At 54.1% G+C, this 27,868-nt stretch overlaps 1 protein-coding gene across 2 annotated transcripts; it reads right to left on the bottom strand.

Moving 5' to 3' along the window:
* Window positions 1-27,001, bottom strand: TRIT1 (tRNA isopentenyltransferase 1). Of its 2 annotated transcripts, XR_006575095.1 has the most exons (14): window positions 26,817-27,001; window positions 15,531-15,671; window positions 14,564-14,662; window positions 13,799-13,947; window positions 12,085-12,227; window positions 10,931-11,042; window positions 10,374-10,486; window positions 9,645-9,722; window positions 7,362-7,471; window positions 6,755-6,872; window positions 3,832-4,156; window positions 3,244-3,327; window positions 2,294-2,536; window positions 1-1,774 (listed from the first exon to the last, which is right to left on the bottom strand). XR_006575095.1 is itself a non-coding variant. In XM_044997804.1 (11 exons), the coding sequence occupies exons 1-11, from the start codon at window positions 26,970-26,972 to the stop codon at window positions 4,008-4,010; spliced, it is 1,368 nt and encodes a 455-aa protein (XP_044853739.1). In that variant the 5' UTR covers window positions 26,973-27,001; the 3' UTR covers window positions 3,508-4,007. The 2 variants fall into 2 exon arrangements, 1 of the variants encoding a protein (XP_044853739.1); XM_044997804.1 differs by lacking the exons at window positions 1-1,774; window positions 2,294-2,536; window positions 3,244-3,327 and having other exon boundaries at window positions 3,508-4,156.
* Between the last annotated feature and the right edge of the window lie 867 nt (window positions 27,002-27,868).

Below are 27,868 nucleotides of genomic sequence, written 5' to 3'. Positions count from 1 at the left end.
TCACAAACACCTGCAGTGCCAAGGAAGGCCGAGATGACCCACGTGAGGTGACAAAAGGAACAGTGAACCCAATGACAGAGCTTTGTACGGGCGAATGAGACACTCCTGACGGGGATCAGTGCTGAGGAAGAGCGCAAGGAAAGGGGATTTAATCCAAAGGGGAGTAAAGATGGAAGATCTGCCAGGACGGTAAATATCACGGGGAGATGGAAGAGCCACGAGGTCAGCTGGGTCCCCAGGGTGTGGGGCAGCATAAAACAAACATATAACGAGTTTCAGAGATTGCAAGAGACAGAGCCAGACATTTTAGGAGCAACCGTTGCAATGAGCTAGTCTGACCCTGTATAACAGGCCATAACATTTCACCCATCAAGCCCAATAATATGTGACTGAATCGTATAAGCTGCTTACTATGGAGACAATGGGAATCCAACGAATGGTTGGTGACACCCATGGAATGAGCGCTGTGGGTCTCAGTCCAAGTCACGGAGAGTAACTCAAAGCCACCAGCACACTTGGCACTTTGCTGGCAGCCTCAGCAGAGGTACTAAGAATCCCCCCTCTCACCCTTACAGCTGCTTTCTCTTCTGTAGGGTTGGGGGCGTCACTCTCCAGGCTCCTCCTGCTAGCAGCTCTCCTGAGCGCTAACGGCCCCTGTGATGGAAGGACACAGCTGGGAAGTGGGAGCAAAGCAGGAGCTCCGTGTTAATTGCTGATGGTCAGGGTGTTGGTGGCCCATGAGCTCCAAGGGAGGACTGCCCCTAAGGCAGGCCGTGCATTTCCTCAAACCTCTCCCTTTGGGAACCAACTACCTGCACTTCTAGTGCAGGGTCAGGGCCAGCCTAGCTAAGGTTTTTACTGACAGGCAAGGCTGGGCCTGTGCTGTTTTCTAATCCCACTGTAATTAATTACCTTATCTTTGGCCAAAGTCATGTAGATACAGTGCCTGGTGTGATAGTCCCTGAGGCTCTGGCAGCACAGATGGGAAGGCTGCATTTGTCTGGGGATTAGCGGAGGGCAGATGGAGCTAAGTGGCATTCCTCATCCTCATTCCACTCGAAACTGACAACAGCCTGAAACTCGAGACCCCACCAACTTTCTCAGGGAGGCTGATTTTTAACTGCGCTCTTTGCTGAAGGAGGCAGAGAGGGGGCCGGGTGCAACAAAACCAAGAGAGGGAAAACTGAACAAAGGTCACGCAGCACGGCAGCAGGAAGCCATTCGGGTCTTCGGCAGAACCCAGCCAGAACTGCCTTCAGACCAGGCCCGCGTGCTGGCACTTACCTAACACTGGGGGAAAAAAACCAGCCTGTGATGGTTTTTCACACCTAGGGGTAACCTGCAGTTTGCTGGCTAAGTTCAGCTGCTGGCAGGTTCCCCGCTGGCCTCTCAGGGTGGCAGCTAAGGAGGAAGATCATTCAAAGAAGCATTAACTCCTCCCCACTCGAGACTGCAATCCGGAGCCAAGACAGCCTCTGCCCCTTCCCCTGGTATGGAGCATTTCCACTGCTCCAGCTGAATCTGCAGCAGGGTTCGGATCCTGAAAGTCTGAAGTCCACTAGAGACTTTACTTGCAGGATGCTCGGATACTGCGGTGTGGGTGGCAGTACAGGACCTACAGGAGCGGTGTCTTCTATCTGCACAAGAGGAGAAGATGCTCCCAAGGCCTCCATGTGCCAAACAGTGACAGGGAAATGAAGCCTTGCACCTGACCCTTCCAGGTGCTGAGGGCCCTCTACTCCAGGACTCAAGGGGGCTTCTCTCAGGCTCAGCCCTGAATGAAGAGAAGGTTAAAGAGGGACTTGATTATAGTCTGTAGCATGCACACGGGGAGCAAACATTTCATCAGGGGCTCTTCAGTCTAGCGGAGGAAGGTCTAACATGATCCAGGGGCTGGAAGTTGAAGGTTAAAAATTCATCCTGGAAATAAGAGATCCATTTTTCACGGCGGGAGCAATAAAAAAATGTACCCAGGCTCGGGGTGGATTTGTCATCATGGAAAATTTTTAAATCGTGAGTGGGAAAAACTGCTCCAGGAATTATTCTAGGGACATTCTCCGGCCTGCGCTACGCAGGACGACACACTAGATGACCACAATGGTCCCTTGGAATCTATGACCCTTTGCATTTCCACCAGTGGATTCATTTCCCAGCTCAGTCACGGGAGGAATGAGATAGTGAAACAGAACCTACAGTCACGCGGGCCGTATCCTCCTACCCCTGCCACGAGAGAGCGCAAGAGGAAGCGCGAGCATCACACACACAACATCGAGGAGAAGGGAAAAGCCCCCACCTGCAGCTCGGTGGCCATCGCTAATGGGATCGTCAATGGAATATGCAGACTAGCAGCAGCTATTTTGGTCGCATAACACTGTTAATCTTTGGAGATAGTGGAGTTCATATTAAACCGATTAGGCCCATTAAATCCATTTTTAACAGGGTGGTCATCTGACAGCACATGGTCCGGGAGGCAGACAGGATGCCTCCCCGTAATCCCGGCCTCATTCACAGTTTGCCTGGATGATCCCGACCCTGGCTGGGAAGACAGGGAGAGGGGGAGGGGAAGAGTCCTTACAAAATAGCAGTATCTGAAGGTTTCAACGCCGGCGTTCAGCCCTTGCTGATTCCAGGGGAAAAGAGCGACACGTTATTTGCAAATTCTCCCTGGATTTATCTTGACTGAGCTACCCCCAGTGGGTCACGCAAATCAACGATGCTGCTTTTCAGGGCATTACAGAAACAATTAAACATCGGGGACCCAGAGAGCATGTCCCGGCAATTCAACCTAATCCCCAACCAAAGAGCCATCCCCAGAGCCTGCGATAGGGAATCTGTCCGGAGAGACTTTTTTAGTCATTCAATCCATTCCCAAGTGGGCAGAGCCCTGGGGCATTCATCTCATCCTGGCCACACTCAGTGATTCTGTGGCAGCTGCAGGAACACCTTGCGCTTTGAAGGCTAGAAGCCCCACGGGAGAAACCTGAGCCAAAACACAGTCTGCTCCCTTTGCAACAAGAATCCCACAAGCCCAGTCTGAAGACAGAATGGTTTTTACACCGGGAAATAAGGCAGGGTAGCTGGATCTCTTTGATCCATCAGAATGAAGCTCAGATGCATTCACTACCACATAGAAACCCACAGGAGTACATCTGCTCCAGGTACGGCTCTGCTCTCCAAGCATCAATGGATGTCCAACCACGGTATAAACCCCTGGGAATCAGGGTTTAGCTAGGATAGACTCACCTGTTGTCAACTCCAGGGATTTTAGTTCCAGTCCATTGTCAAGATCATTTCAAAGGTGCTAACAGGTGCTGGTGCTTTCACCACCTGCAATATGCAGAGAGATAAGACTACGTTTTGCGCACAGCACACAAAGGGCAGGTGACCGGCTTCCTCAGGCTCTGCAGAACGCATGTCTGGAGAAAAGGGCTGCACCTGGGGTAACATGCAGGCTCATGAGCAGCTCAGGGAAGCCTGGAACAGATCAGAGCTACCAAACCAAAGGGCTAATCGTTTTCACCAAAACAAGAGCGCCAACATTTCTACTTTATTTAGATGTAAAAAAAAAAGCCTCCATAAAAAATAAATCAAGGTAGTGAGAATTCCCTAGTATGTGGCTCTAATCTTTTGGCCAAGGCTGGTACGAACACAGTTATTTCTGTCCCTGAGAACGCCTCACTCAAATGCCAGCAAACTAGATCAAACCCCAAGGCTGGGATGCTGGGTCACTGCCTAGAATTAAAAACGCAACTCAGCTCGGTTGCTCCTGATGAGCTTGCTTGGAGGTTCAGCAGTTTTCAGGCTGGGCTGGAGAAGTTTGGGGATCCTCACCCCATTCATGCCAGGTGACGAGGATACGCTCTTGCCTACAGCAGGATGCTGAAAGCAAGACACCCAGCTTCTCCCCAGATCCTTCCTGCGCTCTGCTCCATTCAATCTCGATTCCATCGGGGATAGAACAGCTGCTGACCCGGCTCCCCAGCTGGTTGGCAGATGCAGAACTGAGCCTAGTTTCTGTCCTGTCCCAAGTTCTCTGCCCCTTCACTGGCTCCTTGAGTCTCTGTGACATTAACTTGGCTTTCCACAGCACTGAGCTTTGAGTGCAGCTTCAATCTTTTCTTCAGGTGGTGCAGGTGGGACTTCGACTTTGTGTGAGCTGAGGGCAAAGACAAAGCAGAGCTTGTGATTCAGGGGGATCTTGGGGAAAGTAAATACCCAACTCGTCCAGTCCTGTGATGTGCTGAGCACCCTCAACTCCCATTCACTACTGGGGGAGGAGAGGATGCTCATTATCTCATAGGATCCAGCTCTCAAGCCCCTTTAGCCCGTTCCAGTCTCCTAGACTTATTCCTTTCAGGCCAAACCAATTCATACTCATTCTTAGCACTAAAGGGGAAGGCCTTGGTGTGTTTAAAATCCTGTCACCCACTTGAATAATCCAAATGGATAAACATTATATTATATCACACACACACTCTGCACTTTAAAGAGAGAAGCAAACCCATTTTTGTGCCAAAAGACTCACAAACAGGTGACCGCCACCCTGGTGACGCGTCTAGCCCTCAGCGAGGAACAGCTGCCGCGAGACTCGTATCACAAAACCGTTTTCGTATCTCATCACGTCGTGAAGTTGGACAATTGTCTGCAGCACCACGAAGCCGAGACTATGTCTTTATAGCCAATATGCCACAGCTGGGTGTTTTGTGTGTCTATAGACTGGACGATGTTAACACCTACAGAGTTGTGCAAAAGCACAGGTGTGCCACAGGTAGGCTCTGATCCTGCAAATACTCATGCTTGTGCATTCCTTTAAGCACCCAAGCAGTCCCATTGCTTAGGCCTGGCTTACACTCAAAGTTTTACTGGCGTCACTATGTCCGTAAGAGGTATGATTCATTTACAACACAGTTATGCCAGGCAAAGCACCAGTGTACATGCAGTTATATCGGCATGAGGTGCTTCACCAAACCAGAATAGTAACGGCAGTATAAGCACTTTTATGCTGGTATAACAGCTTCCACGCTCGGGGGTTTTTGCTGCTCTAATCATGCCGGCATAGTTCAGGCAGCAATACTTCAGTGTAGACATTGCCTTAGTCAAGCATGTGCATATGTGTCTGCAGGATGGGGGCCCAAGGGTCTTTTCCAGACTTTTTGGGGGTGCTCCTTCTAAAGAAAATTACATGCAAATCTGGTACTTTATTGCAATGTTATTGGGACACCAGCAGGTTGCAATGAAAACGCACATCTCTGAAATCTTGTTACAAGTGGTACCAAAGTTTAATGGAGACGGTACATGTCTCTCCTGTCATTTGTGAGAGGCTTTCACTTTAAACAACATGACAGTGCAATTGTAGAAAACAGAAAAAAAAAAACCACAAAAACTGAGAGGATCATCAGGGCCAGGAGCAGTTTCTGAAACTGCTTCTAACTCATTTTTAGAAACTGACTAGATTTCAAGTTGACTCTGTGCCCCCAGTGCTTTCATTTCCTGCCTCCTGTGTTTAAATTTGTAGCGTTAAGATTCCATTTAATGGCAACATTTCAGTTCAGCTCCACATGCGTCCTCCCTCCCCCCAACACTGCTCCGGCACCATTTATGGGTTCGTGCCAAATATGGATGGATACAGGGGATGCAGCATTGATCAAGGATAAATAAATATTATTAATAACCGGGAACTTAGGCAACACCCCCAGAAAAAGAATGTATTGCCCTGTAACTGTTGCTTACGAAAGTACCACTCTGGTCAAGCTGCTTCCTGTGCCTAGCAGCATGGAGTGGGCTCTCAGCTCTTTCAGAGACACTCTCTCCTTGGTGTGTATGGATGTCTTTTAAAATGGCTTCAAACTAGGACAATACATGGATCTCCTAAAAACCAGATAACTACATTTATGATCTAAGCATATTAAAGAGAACTGCTACATTAAAAACACCAACTTCCCTACCTATGTTAGAAGCCACTCCTTGGATCAATAAAACTAAATTAATCTTTAAAACCGAGTTCTCGCTATTAATGCTGCATTTGCTTTCAGCATTTCACTCAGTTTGCACAATGAAGACAGACGTGTCAGTTTCATGTTTGTTGCTAGTCAGTTTCTAGCCAATTTCACTTTGAGGTTCTGAGCTTCAGGGAAGTGTTAATGTGTTTAAAATATTTTGATTCCAATGGGATTCAAATTCAATTTTCAAACTCATGGAAAATGTTCCTATTGACATTAGATCTGGGAAAAGCTTTAGTTTTACAAAACCTAAATGCTGGAGCAAACCCGACTTTTTAAAAACTTTCCAGGCTAAATTATTGTTGCTTTTAAATAAAAAAAATGGATTGTAAAAGAAACAAGATTCTCGGTGCAGGTTCTCTAGCCCTCCTGAATTGCTAGCAAGGACCAGCGGCTCAGAACGAACACTGACAAATTCAGAAGTGATGCACTAAGAAGCGTGTTTTGACGGAGAGGGCTCCCACCACCCACTGCCAGAAGAGAACGTGAGCGTTACGGTTTCCCTCCCCCCAGCCCGGTGGTAAGAGCTGACAGATGGTTGCTGTGGCATGGCTGACATACCCCCTCCAGGCTTGCAAGTGGCTGCTTTTATCAGAGGGCTGGAAAAAATCCTTGGAAGCCTGAGATCATGTGATGAAGGTCATATGGCCAACAGCAGGTATCTATGGACTCCTTTTGTTCCCTTGGCACAAACTGCAATCTCCACATTTAAGTTGTCCCATATATATTCCCTCCCCCCACCCCATGGATCTTACCTGCCCATTCTCTGTCCCCAATGATGACTCTGTTGCAGAGCTCACACATGTGATGACTCCGTTTGTCCTCATTTATCTCGCTCTCCATCTTTACAGGGTCTGCCGATGGCTGCCGCCCCTGAGGTTACAAATGTGTCAGGTCAGTTTCTATTCAGCGAGGTTTCTCTCGTCACTGCCACTGTCATGGGATTTGGAGATATGAGGCTTTCCTCCTGACCTCGAGGGTCGGAGCTACGGAGTCCGTCTCCTCCCAGCATGAGAGGAGGGACGTGCTTGGGGGTTCCTTGGTAACAGCAGGACAGAGTCGGAAATCTGGAGTTAGAGACACAGCAAGAACCCGTGGCCAGCCTGAGAGGGGCAAGTCTGGAGGCCAGAGGAGTAGAGAGGAAGCCCCTGGAGTTGGGAGAGTGAGCTCTAGGTCAGAGGCCTGGAGATCGCAATCTCCCAGGGTGAAGCTCTGGGGAGAAGATCTCAGCTTGTAGCAGAGACCCGCTGCAGTGCTGGTAACAGTCCCCACCCAGCGCAGGGCAGAGAGATCAGACACACATCAAATAAGGTTCTCCTAAGCAACAGCTCACACAGACCCCTGGCCACGGATGAAGCTCACCTGGATGAAGCTCTCCACAATCTGAAGGGCAGGTTTCAACACATTCTCATCCCACTGGGAGAGATCAGACACCTCCAAGCCATACACTGGGGGCACATTGGGTCCAGGGCCTAGGGAGAAACGCAGAGCAGAAGCAATTAGCTGCCAGCAGTACCCCGGCCAATCAGTCACGCTACTCCTGAGCAGTGCGGCCGCAGGACCCGAACATCCCTTCGCTGCAGAGGCCCCACATTACCCTCACCAGCTTGTCCTTCAACGTTCCGAGACAGAGCAGTCCTGAGACAGGATTACCGGAGACCTTGGTTTGCTAGGAACGGCACCTCCTCAACCCCAGGGTCCAGCAGGGCAGTTTGCAATCCAGGAGCAGGAAAGCAAACGCAACATCTACAGCTTGGCAAGAGCCAAGCAAATTGTGCTCCCTTCAAAACGACAACCCGCTTCCCACCCGCACGGTCCACTGGAAAAGTCCATGCTCACTCAGCCAGCAGAGGAGACCCAGATGGCTCCAGCACATAGCAATTATGTGAGGTGCAGCTGTTCTTCTAGGTAGGCTCGAGCCTGGTGCTTGGATCAGGTATTTGCTTGCGAGCCTGGTTGCTTTATTTACAGCGGTCACGGCTAACGAGGCCGCAGAGGTGGACGCGCCGCGGACACGTCTGCAGGTCGCAATGGGTGGGCTTCATTTGAACGCCTGCATTTGATGTGGGGCTATTTGAAAACCAACCAATCTGCCTCCTGGAGCCAACGCGAGGACGTTTGGCGATTCCAGAGGCCTGCCCGGCACTCAGAGCACTGAGATGTCTGCAAACCAGGCAGCGCACGCGCCCCAGCGATGTCGCTCCCCCGCCGTGCTGCCAGGACCCACCTGCCAGCCGGCAGAGCGAGCGCCTCGCCACTCAGACAAAGCCATCAAAGGCTGCGGCATCCGGCAGGTGCTGCCTTTTATTGGGCCTACCACAAGCAAGGTTCTTCAGAGGCCGATCGAAGGCACACCTGTCCCCCACCTGCTGCTCGGCAGAAAGGTGAGACGCGGGTGCCACGCACCTGGCCCCAGGAAAGCTCTGCACCCCGCTCAAAGCCAGTCTTTCGGCCTGGTTGGGTTTCTTTTTCTTTTTCTTGCCCCTACCAGCCACCTTTCAACAAATGCTCAGCTCCCAGCTGCTGATCCTGGCCCTGCTCCAGGGCGAGGGAAGTCCCACTGGCTTCCTGCCATCATGGTGTCCACGGCAGGCCCGTAACAACCAATTGGCTGCAGCTCCTAATCTGGAGGGCAGCTGTCAGTGGGGCTTTTCACTCCAGCCCTGCGCGCGGGTGGGCTCCTGGGGAGAGGTAAACACGACGGGCAGATCCCCCGTGGCCCCTTTCAGGAGAGAGCTGGCCTGTGAGCAGCCAGGGAGCCGACTGCCAGCAACAGCTAGCGCAGGAGGAGGGGATGTGTGGAGGGACGGGTGGCACGTGGGGCTTTGTTCTGCTGGGATTTTAGCCAGCAATGAGGGAGCTTCTCCCTGTCACCGCTGGACAAGCACCGAAGGGGGCCGGGGAGGGAGCTCGGGAACGTCCACTCCAGGTGGGATGGGACTGACCACAGACAAGGCCCGGGCAGCAAGGTCTTGGGCAAGCCTGGTCCCGATGGGCTGGGAGCTAAGCAGGAACAGCACGTCCTGATGTGCCCAGGCAGCCTGAAGACAGGACACACCCAAAGCTCAGGCACAGCAGAGGCTGCGGGACAGATCCCAGTAATCTGGGGAGCGGGCGGCCTCGCACCCAGGCGGAGAGCGTCCAAGGGACTCAGCAGGAGGAACGGTTCCCTCGGTGGCCCTGGGAGAGCCCGTGTTACGTAACTGTCCTTGGACGTGGCCTCCTCCCGGAGACGCTGCTATTTATCCGGGTCCGGCCCCCTCCCTCCAGAGAGCTGCCTTGGCCGTAGAACCACAATGGCAGAGGAGAGCTCTTCGCAGGGAGGGGGGGCTGCGGGGAGCAGGGTCAGAGCCCGCCCTGTAGGCAATTCACCCCCCTTGGGAGAACTCGGAGCCCCCCCCACAGGCTGGATAGCAACTGACAAACCAGAGTTCGCTCGGCCACCAATAGCCGCAGGCTCCCTTCTCCAGCCAGGAGGGCAGAGGACGCCGCACAGAGGGATGGAGGAGAAAGAGGAGGGCTGGGACACTCCCCAGAGCAGATTGGGGAGTGGGGCGTGAATGGGGCAGAGGGATGAGAGGGGAGGGGAGGGGACACTCCCAGGGCAGCTGGGGGCGGGGGCGAAGGAGGGATATAAACGCTTACGTCTCAAGAAGCGGTTTCGGACCCACTTGTTCTGCTTCCGGGCGTATCTCTTCGTCACCAGTTTCAGGGCCTGGATCCCTTGTGAATGGAGGTAACAAAGCCCGTGTGAATTAGGCTCCAGGGATGTTAAAGAAGCCAGTGGGAGCTAAGCGTGGGGCAGGGTGTGGGAAGGTGCGAACCCCAAGGGAGGAGAGGGATGGCCGGGCTAATGGGGGGGTGACCTCTAGGCCAATGATCAGGGAGGTCTCTCAGCAGGGGAAGGGCTCTCCAAAGGGAAGTGATGGAAACACCATCATGGGGGACAGTTAAAACTCAACTGGGCAGGGCCCCGAGGAACAGACTCTAGGGACGACTCTACAGAGGGCTCCAAGGGGGTGGATTGGAGGCCTCAACAGATCTTCTCCATCTTTGGCTCCAACCAAGGGGCAAGTGAGCGGACCCCTGGCTCACCAAGCAACGGCAAAGGAGTCTCCATCTCCCTCAGCCTCTAAGCATGGGAGATACCCTGCAGCCCAGCTCCAGGGAGCCCTCCCCCAGGGAGACAGCCTGGTTCAGCTGGCCAAGGGGCACCAGACTCTGCCAAGTGACACCAGCACCTCCTGCACTGCAGGGCCTGTCAGGCGTGGGTGGCTGGGACCTCCTGGGCCATTGCAAAGTGCGGCTGGGGGTAGACACGAGACCCCCCTCAGGTGTGAACAAGCGACAGCCTCCTGGGCAAGCAGCTCCCACCTTTCTCCAGCAGCGAGGCGCTGGTCTCCTCTGGGCACTTCCCCTCTGTCATAAGGTACTCGTGGAACTCCTTGAAGCCAATCGACTGGAAAATGCCGTGCTGATAATCCTGGCTAGAGAAGAAGGTCACAGACAGGGGGTCAACCCCTGTCCGCCGGAGCAAGGAGCTGCCCCCCTCTGTGCTGTGTCCCCACAACAGCAGCTCCCGTGGGTTTAGAGCAGCACAGCCATCACCGACCACATGGGAGCGACCCCAGCAATGGCCTGGTCAGAGATGTGGGGTGGGGATGTCCAGGTGCCCACACGAGGAGCCCGGCATCAGGGTTTACAGCCAGGAGGTACCAGCCCAATCCTGGATGTCACAGGCCACTAACCACCCTCTAACTACCCCCACACCAAGCCCTTCAGCCACAATCAGCCCAAGCACTCGGCTCTCCAGGAGACTCACGTATCGTGGGCCACAAGCAGCGAACAGGCGCACTGAGGTGCACCAGCGCCCGAGGCCCCTGCAACAACAGGGGATTGATTGAGTGTGAAGCAGCCAGCCGAACACTCACCAGTTCTCAGCCACCTTCTCCTGGTTGTAACGCCGGTGGAAGTCCCGCAGCTCCTCCAGGAGCCCCGCTGCCACCATGTCCTCCACCCGCTTGTCCAGCCGCACATCTAGAGCTGGCAGAGATCACAACAGCCATTCACACACCCCGAGCTGCGTTCGCAGGAAGGAGAGCGCACGGCTTCCCAGCCACATACACCCACGGCGGCAGGCTGCACCCGGGACCTCCCGAGGACCATGCGCATGGCTCCATCACCAGGCACCCTAAATCCTCGCGGGGGGGCACTGCCAGCCGTACGCTCCACCCCAGAGATCTCCATACTCACAAACCTGCTGCCCCGTTCACTGTGTGACTCCCACATCGAATGCCCCCTCCCTGCTGGAGCCAGGGCACCATCGCTAAAGCTACTGAAGAGGGACCAGCAACCAAAGGACTGAGCACCGAACTCACGCTCTGATCCCTGGATGGCAGCACTGGGCCATTCCATACTTGCCAAGGAACAGGCCAATGGACAGAGGACAGGAGCGGGGGACAGGATTCCTGGGTTCTATTCCCAAGGTGGCCACAATCCCGCTGTCTGAGCCTAGACAAGTCACTTCACTCCTCCCTGCCTCAGTTTCCCCATCTGTAAAACTGGAATAATTCTACTGACGGGGGGTTGTGAGAATTACGGCGCAGTAACAGGCCAAATCCTGCTCTCATTAAAGCCAATGGCAAAACTCCGATCCTTTTCGACGCATCCAGCCTCGTGTTGGGTGATACGCTGAGAACTCTTAGGAGTCCTGCACCATCAGAACCCCATTGTGCAGGGCACATGGGCATGACCCAGGGAACGAGGGGGTGAACCCCAAGGAAGGGGGACTGCTTTGGAGGGTACGAGTGGGAATCGCCAGGGCTAAGGAGAGGGCACCCGGACAATCGGGGGGGGCGGTCTCACATTAACCCCACACTGCTCAGCCGGGGTCTCTCCTTGCTGAGGACCCCTCCCCGGCTCAGACCAGGCACTGGATGAGGTTGCTACACAGCAAAGTGAGGAGACTACACGTGGGACGGGAGAGGCCCGGCCTGCGTTTCAGGTGCAGAAGGAAGCCGGCCCCGGCCAGGGAATGGCTCTGCTCGTTCAGCCAGACGGCGGCTGGTCAGAACCCGCTCTTTACCTGCCTGGTCTGCGTAAAGCCACAGGATACAGGAGTTTGGGTACTTCAGGGGCCCCCCCAATGGGCCCCCACCTTCCTCCTCTCGCTGCCGATGCAGGAACTCGCTATGGGGGATCCCAGTTTCTTCAAATACTTGCAGGCTCCTGTACAGCAGATGGACAGACAGAGGCAGCTCAGAGGCTGGGTTCGGAGCAGATTTCCATCTGCCCAGTGCCCTCAGGGATACAGCGAGAGGGAACCTTGAACGCACAGGAAAATCCAACCCTCCACCTGGGGGAAAGGTATCTGCCCCTTCCTGGAGCCTGATGTACCGAGTATGCCCAGCTCCTTGGGGAAGAGGCCGGGGGGGGAGGGGAGGTGTAACACATGGAGCACCCAGCTGGCTGACCATAAGAACCACCCTCCAAAATGGCGCCGAGACAGGCCCTACGGGGGTAGGGGAGAGGTGCTGGCACCCGTCCTGCCTCTTCCCGTCAAGAGTCCCTGCAGGGAAGGGGTTGGCACCACGGATCAGAAAGGTCACAGAGCAACAGAGGCAGCCGGCAGCACAATGACTGCGTCTCTCCCGTGCGAACGGGGTGGGCGTCGCTCCGCTTCCCCTGCGGGCAGGGCTGGGTTGGGAGAGTCTGTTCGAGGCGACAAGTCCGATCTTGCCGCGGCCCCGTTCCCACAGCCCCGCGGTATGTTACTCAGCCAGCACGGCAGCTTTCACTTTAAATAGCTCCAGAGAAGCTGCTGCTGCTCTCCCGCCAGGTAGAGCCGGCAGCGCGGCCAGCGCGCTATGGGCCCAGGGGCAGTGTTATACCGGTTGCCAATGGTCACCCTATTTAGGGTCACTGGAGGTCCTGGCCACCCTCGCTGATGCCTCCGAGAGCAGCAGGGATGCTCCTGCTAACAGGCCCTAGGCTGGCAAGTCAGGGCTGGGCCTTGGCTCACACGTTGGTCCCTTCAGAGCCCGAGCTGGGTGATGTCCCAGGCACAGTCCTAGGCTGCTCCAGCCACTCGGGGGTGGGGAACGGGAACCTGCTCCCTCTGGCTTTGGGCAGAAAGTCGCCTCCGTTGCCTGTTTCCAGCTGTCTCCCTGCCGACTGAGCAGCACCTTTCATAAACCCCCAAATAAATGCAAACCGCGCCCTGGTGTCACAGGCAGCAGCTGGGACTTTCACTCCCTCTCCCTGTCAGATCACCTCCACCAGCCCGGAGCAGAGATCACGGCCTCCCAAAGAAAGGCTCTGCCCCGTCTCTCTGGACAACGGTATTAGACCCTCACGAACCGCCCGGCCTCTGGCTGATCCGACAGAGTCCAAGAACCAGAGACTGCTCTTCATCCAATGCCAGAGAGATGAGAACCACCCTCCAGCACCCCAAAACCTCTCTGCGTCAGCTGGAACCAAGAGGTCAGATCCAACTCCTCCCTCTCTGTGATGTCACTCCATGCAAGCCCCGCCCCTCACACTCCTCTCCCTTGTCTGTCCAGCCTCCGCACTAGTCCAGTGAGTGGCAATGGAAACCACCGAGAGGCCAGCAAAGTTTGTTCGTCGGAAGGTGGACAAGAGGCGACCGTGCCCAACCTCCCCGCGAGGGGCTCGGCCATGGCAGATCTGCAGAGAGGCCCAAACCTCAGCTGGCCTCTAACTGCAATAGCAAGGGAGGCTGCAAACGGCATGTGCCACAGTGCCCCCGAGATCAGCTCTCTCCAGCTAGACAAGCTCACCTGGCCACTTTGCGCTTATCGTGGGGATGCAGCTTGGCAGCCATTTCCGGGTCCACTTGGCTCAGCCGGCAATGGAGCTCGCGGCCGTCCAGCTGCTCCAGTTCCACCCTCCGGTCGGCTGCTCGCCCAGGGGAAGGGCTGGTCTTCTCCTGTGGGGCACAAAGTCAAACCTCTGCAAATGTTCCTGCAGGTCAAAGCGAGACCCAGCTCAAACCTGCTGTGCGTGGGACCCTCCGCTTCCTAAGTGGGCGATGGTGGGGCAGATCAGAAAGGAGCCGAAATGAAAACGGGGCAGCCAAATCTCCCCGAGCTCCGGGGCGGTGCAGAGCCAGACCCAAACGTCACGCCTCAGGCCCAGCTCCAAGCAGAGTTGCTGCCTACGAGCCTACCAAAGACCTCCCGGGTCTACCACCTCGCGCAGGGCACTGGCTCCCCGCCATTGGCTAGGGATTGCGGCAAGAGCCTTCTGCAATAGAGTACCACCCACAGCATCGGTAATCTGCCTCCAGGCACCTGCTGGGTGCTGACTCAGCTAACGAGATGCTAACGCAATGCAACCATGTCCTCACCTCTTGGCGACTGCCTTGGGCTGCTCCCGAGGGAGTGCGTTACCTGGATGAACTTGGTATGTTGTTCTGCAAAGGGTTACACAGCATCGTGCAGCGTTTCAAGGGAGGAAGGCGAATCTGCTTCCAGTCACAGCAAGCCCAGCAGTGAGGAGGGGACCTGCCTCGCCCAGGAACTGCTGCCCCCCAGAGCTCCTACCTTGGTATCCACAAGGACCTTCCAGAGCAGGGACTCGATGTAATAGTTGGTGCCTCCCACAACAATTGGGATCTTCTCCCGAGCAAATATATCTTCAATGTGCCCGGTTAAGGAGCGTGAGACTCTGCGAAATCTCAGGATTCGATGGAGGGAAAGGGAGCTTGTCACAGCCCGTCTACACCATGGAAACAACTGTGTCTGGCTGCTACACACGTCTCCAAAAATCCAGTCTGGTCTTGTAGCATAGACAGGACTGATCCAGGCTGAGCCAGAGCCCTACTACTGCTAGGTCATAGCACGTCTCAGGGACACAGATACATTTGTTCACGCCTCTCTGCAGTACAAACTAAACTTGGCTTTCATCTGTCAATGGACAATGGCGCCGTGACTGCGTCTCTTGATGCAACTGGGTATAGAGTAGACCAGCACCTACTCTCAAATCCTGGGCTCCCTGCATGATTCCACTGATCTATTTCAAACCTGACCAACTTGGGTGTGGGCTGAGATCATCACCCCCCTCTCAACTCCACTTCTCCCCACTAGCCGTGTCCAGGCCCAGCGCTAATGCGGCAGGTGGCACTCGGCAAGGCAGAGGGCTCTACCCGACAGCTGCCCGGGTAACCCCAAATTTGAGTGCCTTCCATCATGCCAGCAGCACTGCTTTTATAAAACGTTGGTTGCCAAGCTGCTCCTCTTGCTGGCTATGGCGTCTGGCCTGACACGAGACGACCAGATGCCCACACATGAACAAAGAGAGGTTTGCACAAGCTAATGCTTCTCCAACAGCAGCAGCTCAACTTCCCACCGCCTTTAACATTCTCTCACCAGCTTTAGTTTTTAAGGAAGCCACTCCTGGAAGAGAGCGAGCGGCTGATCCAGGCAATCGCCCGGGCCTAGGTGCAGGGAGGGAAGGGAGGAGCCAGGTGTGTATTTGTCTGGTCAGTCGGACTGCTCTGTGAAAGGATATCAGGGCGGCTGCTTTGTTCCGGAAGTCCACCACGGTGTAGTTAGAGACCAAGGGATCCACAAAGCTGATCATGTGGTGTCTGCACAAAGCCTGCTCCTGGGGAGAGATCTTGTTTGTGATGATGTCCAGCCCCTTGTACACCTGGAACACAGAGAGCAGGAGATAAGGGTCCCAATTCCCCTTCGCTCCTCACAGATCCTCCCCCTGCCCCCCCACCACACAGGAAAAGGGAGGGATTTGCTCTCCCTAGTCCCATGACCACAGACCACTTCAGCTAATCCTTCATGCTCTCAAGACATTCCCCTTCTTCCCTCTCGCACCGCCCTCTGACCCAGCCGGAGATCAGGACACGGCTCATGCAAAGGCAGGCCGGCTTCAGCCCTGGCATAAGCGGACTCGCCAACCAGGACAGCATCTGCTTGCACCGGGGCCACATACAGCCCCAGGTGCGTTACTGACACAAGCGTGTTCCAATGACCCAGCGATCGGAGAGCAAGGGCAGAGCCACTGATCACGGACGGGCACCTCGCCGAGCCTGGCTCTGAAGTGCCGCCCTCAGACAACAGCCTGTCTTCACGACCCTCACCGGGCGCTTTGGCTGGTAAAAGTTCAGGTGCAGCTCTGTCCAAACGCAGAGCACAAAGTCTTGTTTGGGGACGAGAGCCCTCTGCAAACACCGACTGACTCCACAGAGCCCCCGGTAAAAACTGAGCTTATCACCCGTTTCCCCTGCTCGGTGACACGTCCGGCCAGGTACACAAAGGAAAAAAGTTATCTATCAGCTCAGGTCAACAAGCCCCAGAGAGAGGGGGCAGCCACTCTCTGGAGTTGCATTAGTTCTGCCACAGGATTAGAGGCCCTTAGAATAGAATCAAAGTCTGCAGGTTTCGAGGTAAGATGATATTTACCAAATCTCAGCACCCAGACAATGGGAATTCTGGGCTTCAAAGGGTCCTGGGTGTAAGCCCCAAGAACCAGTGCGAGGGCAACAAGGGAGGGGAGAGTGGTAAGGGAGCTGCACAGAGGAAATGCCTGGAGAGCTGGAGGCTGAGGTTTCGCTTACACTGGGATCCCTCCAGGTGTTAAGTAGCCCAGGGACCACAAGGCCACCCTTAGTCTAGGCTACAATCCTGTTAACAGGAAACCCCAGCGGGAAGCGCAGTGCAGAAAACCCTGAGGGTTCCATTTATAATAATACCACCAGCTCTTATCGAGCACGTTTCATCAGCAGGTTTCCAAGTATTTTACAGAGGAGGGTCAGTATCCTCCCTACTTCACAGCTGGGGAAACAGAGGCACGACGCACGGACGTGACTTGCCCACAGCAGGCCAGTGACAGAACTCAGGTCCCCTCTGGCCCAGTCTAGTGCCCGATCAGTTAGATCACAATTCTAAAAAGATACACGGCTCCCTTTGGGGGGGAGACAGGAACTCACGACTCTGACCCGAGTCCCCTTCACCTCTCCCCCTCAGCTTCCCCGTCAGTAAAATCGGGGACACTACTCCCCTACCTCCTGGTTAGGGTGACCAGATGTCCCAATTTTATTGGGACAGTCCCGATATTTGGGGATTTTTCTTATATAGGCTCCTATTACCCCCCACCCCCGTCCTGATTTTTCACACTTGCTGTCTGGTCAGCCTACTCCTGGTACCTGATGAGTGAGGCACAATGGGCGTCTGGATGGACTGTGCAGTGCCTATGCCCCGCAGGGCTAAGCTAGCGGGGGGGGTGGCACCTGGGGAAGAGAGAACCCTGCCTGTGTCCAGGAAGGGCAAAGGACTAGCACCAGATTGTTATTCTGAGAAGATCAAAGACACACTGGGTTCCCCACCTGCAGTGGGGGCCCTTCCATTTTCAACGTTTGCTGAAAATTCAAGGGGTCTTTGGTAGAAATAACCGTTTGACCAGAAAGTCCAACTCACTTTGGGTGTGTCTGCATATGACTTATTCCTGGTAGCTTTGTAACGTTTCCTATCATGGGCCTGGGGGTCAGGACTCCTGGGTCCCAGAACTCCTGGGTCCCATTCCTAGCTGTGCCACTGACTTGCTGGGTGACCTGTGGGCAAGTTACTTTGCGTCTGCATGCCTATTTCCCTGTAAAACGCAGACAAGACCTCCCGACCCTTGCAAAGCACGCCAGTCTTTTCAGGTGGAAGGTGCTGCAAAGGGTGGGCAAATTCTTATATTCTGTCTAATACAAAAGGAACATGAGATTATCCAGAGCCAGCTGCTCTGACTGCTGCGTTCTCTTTGGAGTGATCTCACAGCAGAGTTTATCTCCCTGGTCTGAAAGGGCTGCAGGCTACAGTGGAAATCTGATCCAAAAAAGCTGGCAAGGTAGAGAAACAGAGAGACGACAATCAGGAGTAAGAAATTCTCCATTGTGGCTGCAGCTGCTCTTTTCCACCCTGGGTAAGCGTCAGCCCTCCCCCACCCCAGCTCAGAGTCCCAGCTGACACCACTTCACATGGCAGAAACATACATAGAGGCAGCAATTCAGCTCCCTGGATGCTTCAGAGCCCAAATCAACCAATGCCCCATTAGTGCAGAGAAGCGCATCCCAATCATGTCAAGCCCGCGTGCTGATCTGGTGATAACACACTTGCATGCCACACACACGCGCGCACGCGCCTCTCTGCACATACCGTCTGCAGCTGTTCCTGCAGCTGAGTGGACGTACAGACCTACCTGTATCCTCTCCTGCAATGGTGCAGTACAGTGCATGGTGCACTCTGGAAGAGGTGTGTTCTGGGTAGTTACCGAAAGAAAATGCACAATCACGGCTCAAACCCGATGCACCACCCCCCTTCAGGACCAGAAAAAGAATTGCTACCACAGTCATCAAACTGAGTGCAGGGAGCACTATTGGATCGGATTATTTTCTGAGCCCCTGACTAAGAACATCCCTCAGCTAGGGAGTCAGGTATCGCTGGGCTATTCAATCCCCTCTCTTCGCCTACTCCCTCCTTGCGGAACAGGAAACAGACTTGGGAGCACTTTTCATGCGAAGATCTCAAAGCGCCTCACATCGTTACACCCCCTGTGAGGCACTCAGGAAGGACCTGCCCATCACACAGCAAGTGAGCAGCACAGCACAGCTGGGACTGGCCCCAGATCTCCTGGCTCCCAGGCCGGTGACTAGCCGCTGGATCGCATTCCTTGACTCAGGCAAGAGGTTTTTTTTCCAAAAACAGGCCAACCCTTCTGAAGGACTCTTTGTAAACAGCCAAGCTCTGGATCCAGGCAGCACAAACATCAAGGGCATGCCCAGGATCTACCATATGGGGCGTGTAAATACCCCGTTATGGCCAAAACTGAGGAACTACCCAGTGTAAATATCAGAGCCTCGCTTGCAGTGTAGAGCTAAGGAATTCGGAGGGTCCCATGAGGAGAGCTCTTTCAGAAGAGCGGGTTGTTACACTGGTGGGTGTGTCCCTTGCATGCTTCACGGCACAAGTCTCTTCGGTGCTGGATGCCCACGGACCCTGGCACTGGCCTGGCACAGCACAAAGATGCTGCTGGCAGCCCGGGCTGAGAGGCAGCTGCGCCACTGCTCTAAAGAGCCTGCAAACAAACCCAGCTCAGAGTCCCTAGCCCAGCGCTCCCCCAGGACACTCAGCGCTGTGTGCGCGGGCGAAGACGCTGCTCATAAAGCTGCCTCTCTGTCCGGCAATCAGACTTCAACGCCGTAAGGGGGACTGTGCCCTCTTTGTGTGAGACACCCGCCGAGGCCCTGCTTTGTAACCACGGGGTTCAGCCCGCAGGGAGGCGCATCTCACGGGCTGGAGTTTTCTGTACGTGCCAGGCCTCAGGTCAGAGCCTGCGCTGGACTAAGGCCCGTCAGCCTGGCTTGGTGGGGCGAGAGCAGCCTGTGGCACCGGAGAGCCAGATTCATCCCCACTCTACTTCTGCGAGCTGCCAACCCTTCAGCCCCCCGGTCTCCTGCAAGCGGCGCTCCCTGGATCACGCTGGTGACTGGCTAGGGAGAGGCGGAGGGCCATGGAGCAAGCCACCCCGCACGCCTTCAGCCCGGGGCCTCCATCTAGTTTGTAGATGTTTTGCTTCCCTGCAGACTGAGTAACTGCACCCAACAGGAAGGAAAGAAGGCCGCCCCGCCCCCCAGCCACGCCAGCTCAGGGAAGGGCTGCCCAGACACTCAGGCCACATCTACCCTGGAAACCTTGGCGGTACAGCAGTGGCAGTTAGGGAGGTGACGTTTTGCAACACGTCTGTACGGCAAAAGCCCTAGCGTGGTTACAGTTCTACCAGTACCAGAGTCCTTGTGCTGCTATCGCTCATTTCCCTCACTCAAGCGATCGGCGCCACTGGTACAAGCTGCGTCTCCGTGCGGAGAGTTTGCCGGCAGAGTTATACCGGTAGAACCGTCCCAGCGAACCTTGTCTTGTGCAGTCCTGGCCTCGGCCGGCAGCAGCACGGACAAGCAGCTGCAGCAGGACCTGCCGACTCTGCCGATGTCATCTGTGCCCGATCGCTTTCTCCCCTCGCTTTGACTCTGGCCATTCTCCCCCTGAGCTGATTGGCCGTTTGCTCCAACACCCTCCACATCTTCTCTGGCTCAAGCTCACTCCATCTGTCCTCCATGCACCCTCTCTTTTCCTTTCCCCCATTCTCCTTAGCCCCCTTAGCCTCTCATTAGCTAATTCTCCTCCCAGCACCTCCACACCCAAACCATTCAAAACAAAACCACCAAACCATGGCACTCACTCGACAGGTACCACCTGTCACCCTTGCTCCTGCGTTACAGCCCTTCTCCCTTAACCCTGTGTTGGTCCGTTTAGATCACTAGCTGTTCAGGGCAGCAATCAGCTGTTTGTGCAGCGCCAGGCACAGCGAGGGGCCTGATCTCAGCTGGGCTTCCGAGGCGGCCTCCTAATAATAATGCCCTGGGCCGCTCAGGAGATCGAGGGCAGGGAGGAAGAAGGAATTTATGTTGGCCCCTACAAAACAGTCAGCAGATTGGGGAGGGACCGTTGCCAATATCTGCCAAACTCTTTGGGCCTCGTTCCTCCACTGGACCCCCGTGACGGGGAGAGGGGGGATTGGTCCTTCTAGTGTCATCTCTCATTTCAGGAAGCTGCAGAGAGAAACAAGATCCATTTGCTTGTTTAATTTGCCCCTTGGGTGCCAGGCTTTGAAAGCACCAGGCCCCGCCCCAGCCACCCCCTTAACAGCATCAAGAGAGGAGCGGCTGCATGCAGCCAGTCTCCGTAGGGGCGGAGGCGGCAGGAGGGTGACCAAATGGGCCAGCCCTGTGGAAATGCAGCCAGCTCTGAGCACAAACACAAACAGGGCTCAGCGCAGACAGAAGGAGATGCCCAGGAGCCAGCTCCCTGCCCGAACCCCATGGCTGGCTGCAGCCTATTGATTACCTTCCGCTATCTAATACAGTCAGACCCAGGGGAGGTAATTGCTTGGTGCAATTCAGGTCTGCTGTGGCTTGATACAAAGCCGGCGGAAGTCAATGGGAAGCCGCCCTGCCCAGGCAAGACCCTACAGCCTTTCCGCTCCCCTGGTTCACACCTGTTTCCCCGAAATCACAGCCCCACACACAAATCTCTTGCTAAGGGCTGGACTTGACTAGCTGCAGGGGAGGCGGCTGACGGGGGTGGGAGCAGGGCTAAAAGCGCCCCCGCGCCCTACATGGGCAGAGCTGGGATTTACAGGGCATGCTCAACCCTTCAAGGTTCTCCTGAGAATAAACACGGAGGGAGAGGCTCCCTGGCTATCTGGAAACAAGAGGAGGAGGAATGTGGTGTCAGTGTGTGGGCTGGGAGCGGAACAAAGGGAGCCTTTTACACCCCCAGAGCAAAGAGAAAAGAAAGATTCCAGCAGCTGGCTGGCTTCAGGGCCTCGCCGCCGAGATCTCCTTGCGCTGTACGCTCATGTCTATTTGCAGCCAGCGTTTCAGATAAGCCTTTGTTACTGTCTAAGGCCCCAAAACAGATTAGCAGCAGCCTGGAGCACCAGTCCCCTGAGTACAACACTGGGAATAACACCACTTAGCACTGCTAGAGCACTCAGATGTGGGCCACGTAATGGATTCATCCATAGATCTTAAAGCATTTCCCAGAGGCGGGAGAGTATCGAGGTGGGGAAACTGAGGCACAGAGCGCGGCCGTGAAAGTCATCACGCCAATCACTATTAAAAACACACCGTAAATGACAATCCCTGCCCCAAAGGGCTTCCAGCCTAGAAGACAAGACCTCACAACGGGCACATCAGGGTGGGGGAGATGGGGTAACACAATAACCGCATGTGGGCCATTTCTGTCAGGAGTGGTAGGCACAACTCAGAGGCAGCCTAGCCTCTATGAGATCGTTGGCATTATGAGAGGAAGGATGGTCCAGTGGTTAGCGCCATTGCCTAGAATTCATAAGATCTGGGTTCAAATCCCTGCTCCGCCACAGATTTCATAGGTGACCATGGGCAAGTCACTTAGGCCCAGACTGGTATTTAGGGGTGTAACTTCCACTGATTTCAGTGGAATCTGGACCCCAGCCTCTTTGTTCCCCATCTGTACAATGGGGAGAAGAGCACTTCCCTACCTCAGCAGGGTGTGTGAGGATAAACACGGTACAGATTGCTCAGCCAGTAACCGGGCCAGCTGAGTACCTAAGACAGACACAGCTCTGAAGAGGGGCGTGACGTTTTTGGCTGGGAATTTTCCCCACGTGTGGTATGGGGAGAAAGGTCACTCAGCAGCCTGATGTGAAAGGAAGGAAAGGGCCACTTGTTTCTTCAGCTGCCTCCCATTAGCTGGCACTGCAAACAGGGTTACGCCAGAGCACATCTTTCGCAAAGCACCTGGTAGGTTTCTGTCTGTTTTCTCCGGGGCAGCCCTGGAGAGCGGCTGTTACTCCTAAAGGAGGTTCATTAGGATTGTGAGAAGTGACAACACAAAATGAAAAGAGTAAAAGCCCCTTTAGATGATCCTGACATCTTGAGGGGCTGTGATCCATAACGCAGCCAGCAGGATCCACAGGCACCAAGAACACTTGGGAAATACAAGGGTCCCTGCGAACCAGGCCTGGGCCGTACTATCACCAGAGCCGGCGGTCTCGGGGCGCTGCCATCCCCTTCCTCGGGCCCAGCTTTGACTCAAACAGCTCCCTAACCACTGTCCGCATTTGCCAGATGTTTGCCGGGTGCCTTCCGTGACTGGATAGAGCCGTCTCAGCATGCAGCGGGTGGCTGTCAATTAGAAATGGGGGGGGAGGGGTAAAAATGGACTGAGAAACCCAAATCCAGCCCTACGCAGCAATTCACCAGGATCCTCAGGCCCGAAGGCTACAGCCAGCTCTGGGCTCCGCAGAGGGGAGGCGTATGCCACAGGAACACTACCAGAAAGAAGGGAGACGCATTCTTCCAACTGCTAAGAGAGCCACCATGCTGTGTGGACCACAAGTGGGGGATGTGTCAACCAGCTCCAATCTACACTAGGTCTTCAGGCTACCCAGTACCTCTGACAGGCCCCCTTTGCCCCGTTGCCTGGCAGCCTCAAGAGGCCACGCGGAGAGGGGGCCTCTACTCGTGGCAGCCAGCCCCAGCCAATTCTGCAGAGAAACGGAGAAGGCAGGACAGAGCCAGAATCGCTTGTTTTTCCATTGACTTCCACGAGATGAGGATTTGATCCTTATTGCAGCAGAAACATCTCATCCTAGCCATAAAAAACCTGCCATATTCCTAAAACAGGGGCTGCTGATGTTTGTCCCCTCCCATAACACTCATTTTTTCTCCTGTGACCCCCCATGACTCAGCCTCATTTCTGCTACGCCAGCCAAACCAAGTCACGGCCCCCAGTAACTTGTTAAAGTTCACTGTGCCCTAAATCGGCATTCACATCCAGTGCACATTCATCTGATCATTGTACGTTACCCTTGCAAAGTTTCTCCTCCTAGAATCCGTCCAGTGAAAGCTTCGGGCTTGTTTAGACTAGGAACATTTGTACCAGTGCAACTATATCAATACACGCTACGTCTACACATACTTGAGCTAGCACTCATCAAGCTAGCGTGAGCACAAAGAGCAGCGTAGCCATGATCGCATACGTCACGGCAAAGCTACCTGGACCACCCGTGCTACCGCAGCTTTGCTGCTATTTATACCCCCACTAGCGCAACTAGGTGTATGCGAGCAGAGGAATCAAACCCCTGGCTCATAGGGTAGACGTAGCCTTTGTGACACTTGTGGAAACCCCTAATGAAGACGCTATACTAGAGAGATTTACCCCCAATAACTTAACTTGCACTGAAATGTCCCATCTAGACAGGCCTTAGATTCCGGAGAAAAATAGGTTACCTCCTCCCTCTATGAAAACCCCTTTGTGATCTACCATGGAGTCGGAACCCCAAATGTGATAACAACCGTTCTATAGGACTAGCAGACCATTCACTAGGAATATGCTTGGCCTCCTGAAAACTGTTCTAAGTGCTGGTCAGCATAAAGGACTCCTCACCTTGTGACTCCAGCAGATATTCCCACACGCACGTGGCTTTCTAACATACCTAGGTCAAGCACTTGAATTGATGGTAAAAAAAAAAATTGGAGATATACCAATCTCCTAGAACTGGAAGGGACCTCAAAGGGTCATTGAGTCCAGCCCCCTGCCTTCACTAGCAGGACCAAGAACTGATTTTTGCCCCAGATCCCTACGTGGCCCCCTCAAGGATTGAACTCACAACCCTGGATTTAGCAGGCTAATGCTCAAACCACTGAGCTATCCCTCCCCCAAAGGAGGATAGCCCTCAAAGACACCATGACAATGCTGCCCAAAGCTTCACGGTGTTACGTTCATTTTGTCATGCCAACTTAGTTCAGGCCCCAGCCCCACCTCCCTACGTTTTAAAATGTCCCACATGAGCAAAAGTGTTTTCATTACTCGTTTTAAATTCAGTGGAAAGAGTTTCTAGACTATCCCCCGCTCCCGTGTTCAGAGCCTAAGCGGCAGCCGGGAGCTAATACACAAGAACCAGAAAGTAAAAGCAACAAGTCCAGTTTCAATGTCTAAACTGAGTGAGGTGCAAAAAGACAACAGCGCAAAGGGGAGGGAAACATGTTGACAGTTTAAAAAAATGATTTCAGGTTGAAAAGGTAAAAACCAACACCTTAAATTTGGCACCAGATTAAAATATTGTAAAAAAAAGAAGCTTATCGGACTATTGCCACAATTTAATACAAAACGATGAAAAATGTTAAAGTAGCAATCCCTCTGCAGTGTCTGAAACCCAAATATCACAACACCAAGAACCTCGGTGAAAGTGACTATAAACAAAAACAAAATTTACTTCATTGATTTTCCTTGTACAAGCTAACAGAAATCCAACAAGTAAATAAAACAGAGTGACAGGTACAATGGAAGCATTAACATCATTCGCTTGTAATAAACTAACATGTTATTAGTAAGATAGCTAAAGAAATTGATTTGTTTACATGGGCTTTTTTAAGATGACATTGTCCCTTTCATGATCTATGGTGTCATTAGTGACTAATAAAGAATTGTTTTTAATATTATTTCTCTTTAGGCTAAAAAGGACTAGTCTTTTGTTGGTAAATGTCAGTAAACATCCATTTCAAAAATAAGAAAAATGCAGTTTGAACACTTATAAGAGTTTGATTTAAGGATGTTTACTTTGTAGAATTTGACATGTGATTATGGCAATTTGTGTTTTAACAGATATAAACTTAACTTTTTTAATCTCAACATCTATTGATATTAAATAATTATTGTCTGACCCTCTCCCCAAAAAATCTCTCGTGACTGTGAAAATGTAAATTGATAAAAATTGAAAAACTGCTTAAAATAAGCATATTGTCTGTCAAAATTATAAAAATATAACATTTGAATTCTGCCAAGCCTATTTAGCCAGCCAGTCCCTTTAATAAGCAGTGATAGAAGCACACGACTGAGCTTCCAAATTGGATTGTTATCTTCATTTAGACCCTCAATGACCTCTCCAATGGCAGACCCCCGCTCCCAGAGTAACAGGGCTCCATGCAAATGCAGACCACCTACACAGAGCTCAGTGCAGGAACAGGGCCGTGAGCTGCTGTCCTGTTTTATTCAACATTGTAAGCCCCTGACCTTGCACTGGGATTCATTTATGGAGGTCTCACGTGCTCCGCAGAGTCTTATTGACTTCAATGAGACACAACAAGAGTCCATGCCAGAGGATCCCGATGGGAAGCTGTGCTTATAAGAGCAAGCATGTGAGCTTCAACTTCCATTCTGCATTCCCTGAGCTCGTCACTTCTCATACTGATTCTTTCTGGGTTTCAATTGTCCAGGCCCAGTCTCATTCCAAAGGTGAAATTATTTTTGGCTGAGGGGAAATTTGAACAAAATCAGTCCCACCATTTTTGAGTTATGCATGTGTTAAAAAACAAAGAAACAGATCACACACACCCCCGCCCCCCGGTGAAAAGTCAAACTTGGCTTGTTTGTAGAGATCTCACCAAGTTCCGGTGAACAAAGACGTCCCAAACAGGTTTAAAGTTATGAGTTGACTCCTAGACACCATCCTAAGCGCTTCCAGGCCCTGTTTTGGGATAGGCCAGGGGTAATTCTCAACAGCACGTCCGGGCAGCAACTGGAGGCTGAGGGTCTCCCAGCTTGGAAAAAATTAACACAGAGCCTCTATCCTGAAGGCAAGTTCATTTTTTTAAAAGGACACTTGCTGCATATTTCACAGAGAGGAAAATGTCATTTGATTGAACTGAAAGACACACACGTTGTTCCACCTACCGCATCTTCAGGAAGCAGCGTTGGTTCTTAGAAAACAATCTGCAATTACGCTGAGTCCGGTGGGGTTATTTCCCTCCGGGGTGTGTGTGTAACTGGGGGGGCATGGGGTGTTGCACACACCTCGGTGAGTTAGGGGAAGCCAGAGCAGGGGCTCCAGGCTGCAAACCGCAGCAGGTACTGCACAATAACATGCCCACGCTGGGCTTTGCAATTGGAGGGGCCCCAGCTGCAGGGAGATGCGGAGTCAGAGCAACCCCCCACCTGGGGGGACGCTTGGGGGGCTCGCCCTTGAGTTCACCCCACAAAGCCCAGAACCAGGGCCGGGGGGGGGGGGAGCTGGGGTCTCCTGGCTCCGCTCTGCGGTGCAGCGATACTCAGCTCCTTCCCCCCACGCAGCCCTCGGGAGGCCCCGGCTCCGCAGGCCGGGCCCCCTTCACCCTGCCCCCCGCCAGCCCCCGATCCCTGTGGGGGGCTCCGATCTCCCTCCCCGGCCGGCCTGAGGCCCGGCTCCCCCCCGCGCTACCTGCATGGAGTCGGCGCCGACGATCTCGCCGCCCAGCCGCAGGCCCAGCTGCAGCGCCAGCTCGGATTTGCCGGTGCCCGTGGCGCCCAGGATCACCACCAGCGGCAGCGCCCGGCGGCCGGGCCCGGAGAGGGAGCGCGCGGCGGCCGCGGCCATGGCGGCGGGGAGGGGGCGGAGCGGCCGGCGGCTGCTATGGGAACGGGAGAAGGGGAGGGACGGAGGAGGGGGCCTGGCTGCGCCCCTGGGTGGGGGGAAGAGCCGGAGCCCATTGCAGGCTGGGGCTCTGCCGGCCAAGCCAGGCCCTTGCCCCGGGGGTGCCCGCTCCAGGGCCGACATCCGGCCCCTTGGGGGCCCTTAGGGTGACCAGACAGCAAGTGTGAACAAGCGGGACAGGGAATAGGCCTCTCTATAAGAAAAAGCCCCAAATATCAGGACTGTCCCTATTACATCGGGACATCTGGTCACCCTAGGGGCCCCACACAGGAATATATCCCCCCCCCCCCCACACACACACACCCCCTTGAGCTGCTGGGGACCTTAAGCAATTGCTCCATCTGCTTCCACTGCTCTTGGGGGCAGGGCCCGTTTGTGCAGAGCCTGGCACAAACGGGCCCCGGAGCCGGAGCGAGCCCGACCGTACCCCGGCTAACGATCACCCAGACATGTCCCATCCCTAGAAACCAGCGCCCGCCCCGGAGCTTCACCCTCATCGCTGTAAAGCCCTGGCAGTGCGAGAGCTAAGCCCCTTGGGAGCTGACTACAGGGATCTTCCTTTAGGCTGTTATGGGGGGGCCCTGGTACTGTAGCAACAGAGAAGCGGAGGGGTAGAAGAGAGGTGGACTGGGGGAGAGGGAGAAGGTTACCATAGCAACAGAGGAAAGAGGGAGAATGTTACTATGGTGACTGAGCGCATTCCCTACAGAGTGATAAAGAACTAAAGCAACAACAGGGAGAGATGGGGAGCAGGCAACTGTTACTGTAGCAACAGAGAGAAGAGGGAAGAAAAAGATGGGGGAGACTGTTACCAGGGAGACAGTAGGAGGAGACTGTTA

Source organism: Mauremys mutica, chromosome 23, assembly GCF_020497125.1.
Source record: "Mauremys mutica isolate MM-2020 ecotype Southern chromosome 23, ASM2049712v1, whole genome shotgun sequence".
In the NCBI taxonomy this organism is placed as follows: Eukaryota; Metazoa; Chordata; order Testudines; family Geoemydidae; genus Mauremys; species Mauremys mutica.
This window is presented reverse-complemented; position numbering and strand designations above follow the sequence as displayed.

What these genes read in the sequence shown, in the direction of transcription:
- TRIT1 (XM_044997804.1), bottom strand. Translation starts at nt 26,972, where the DNA reads ATGGCCGCGGCCGCCGCGCGCTCCCTCTCCGGGCCCGGCCGCCGGGCG. An exon ending in GATAAGCGCAAAGTGGCCAG is followed by an intron (nt 12,228 to 13,798) that starts GTGAGCTTGTCT and finishes TCTGCTGTACAG; the next exon opens with GAGCCTGCAAGTATTTGAAG. An exon ending in TTGTGGAGAGCTTCATCCAG is followed by an intron (nt 6,873 to 7,361) that starts GTGAGCTTCATC and finishes TTGTAACCTCAG; the next exon opens with GGGCGGCAGCCATCGGCAGA.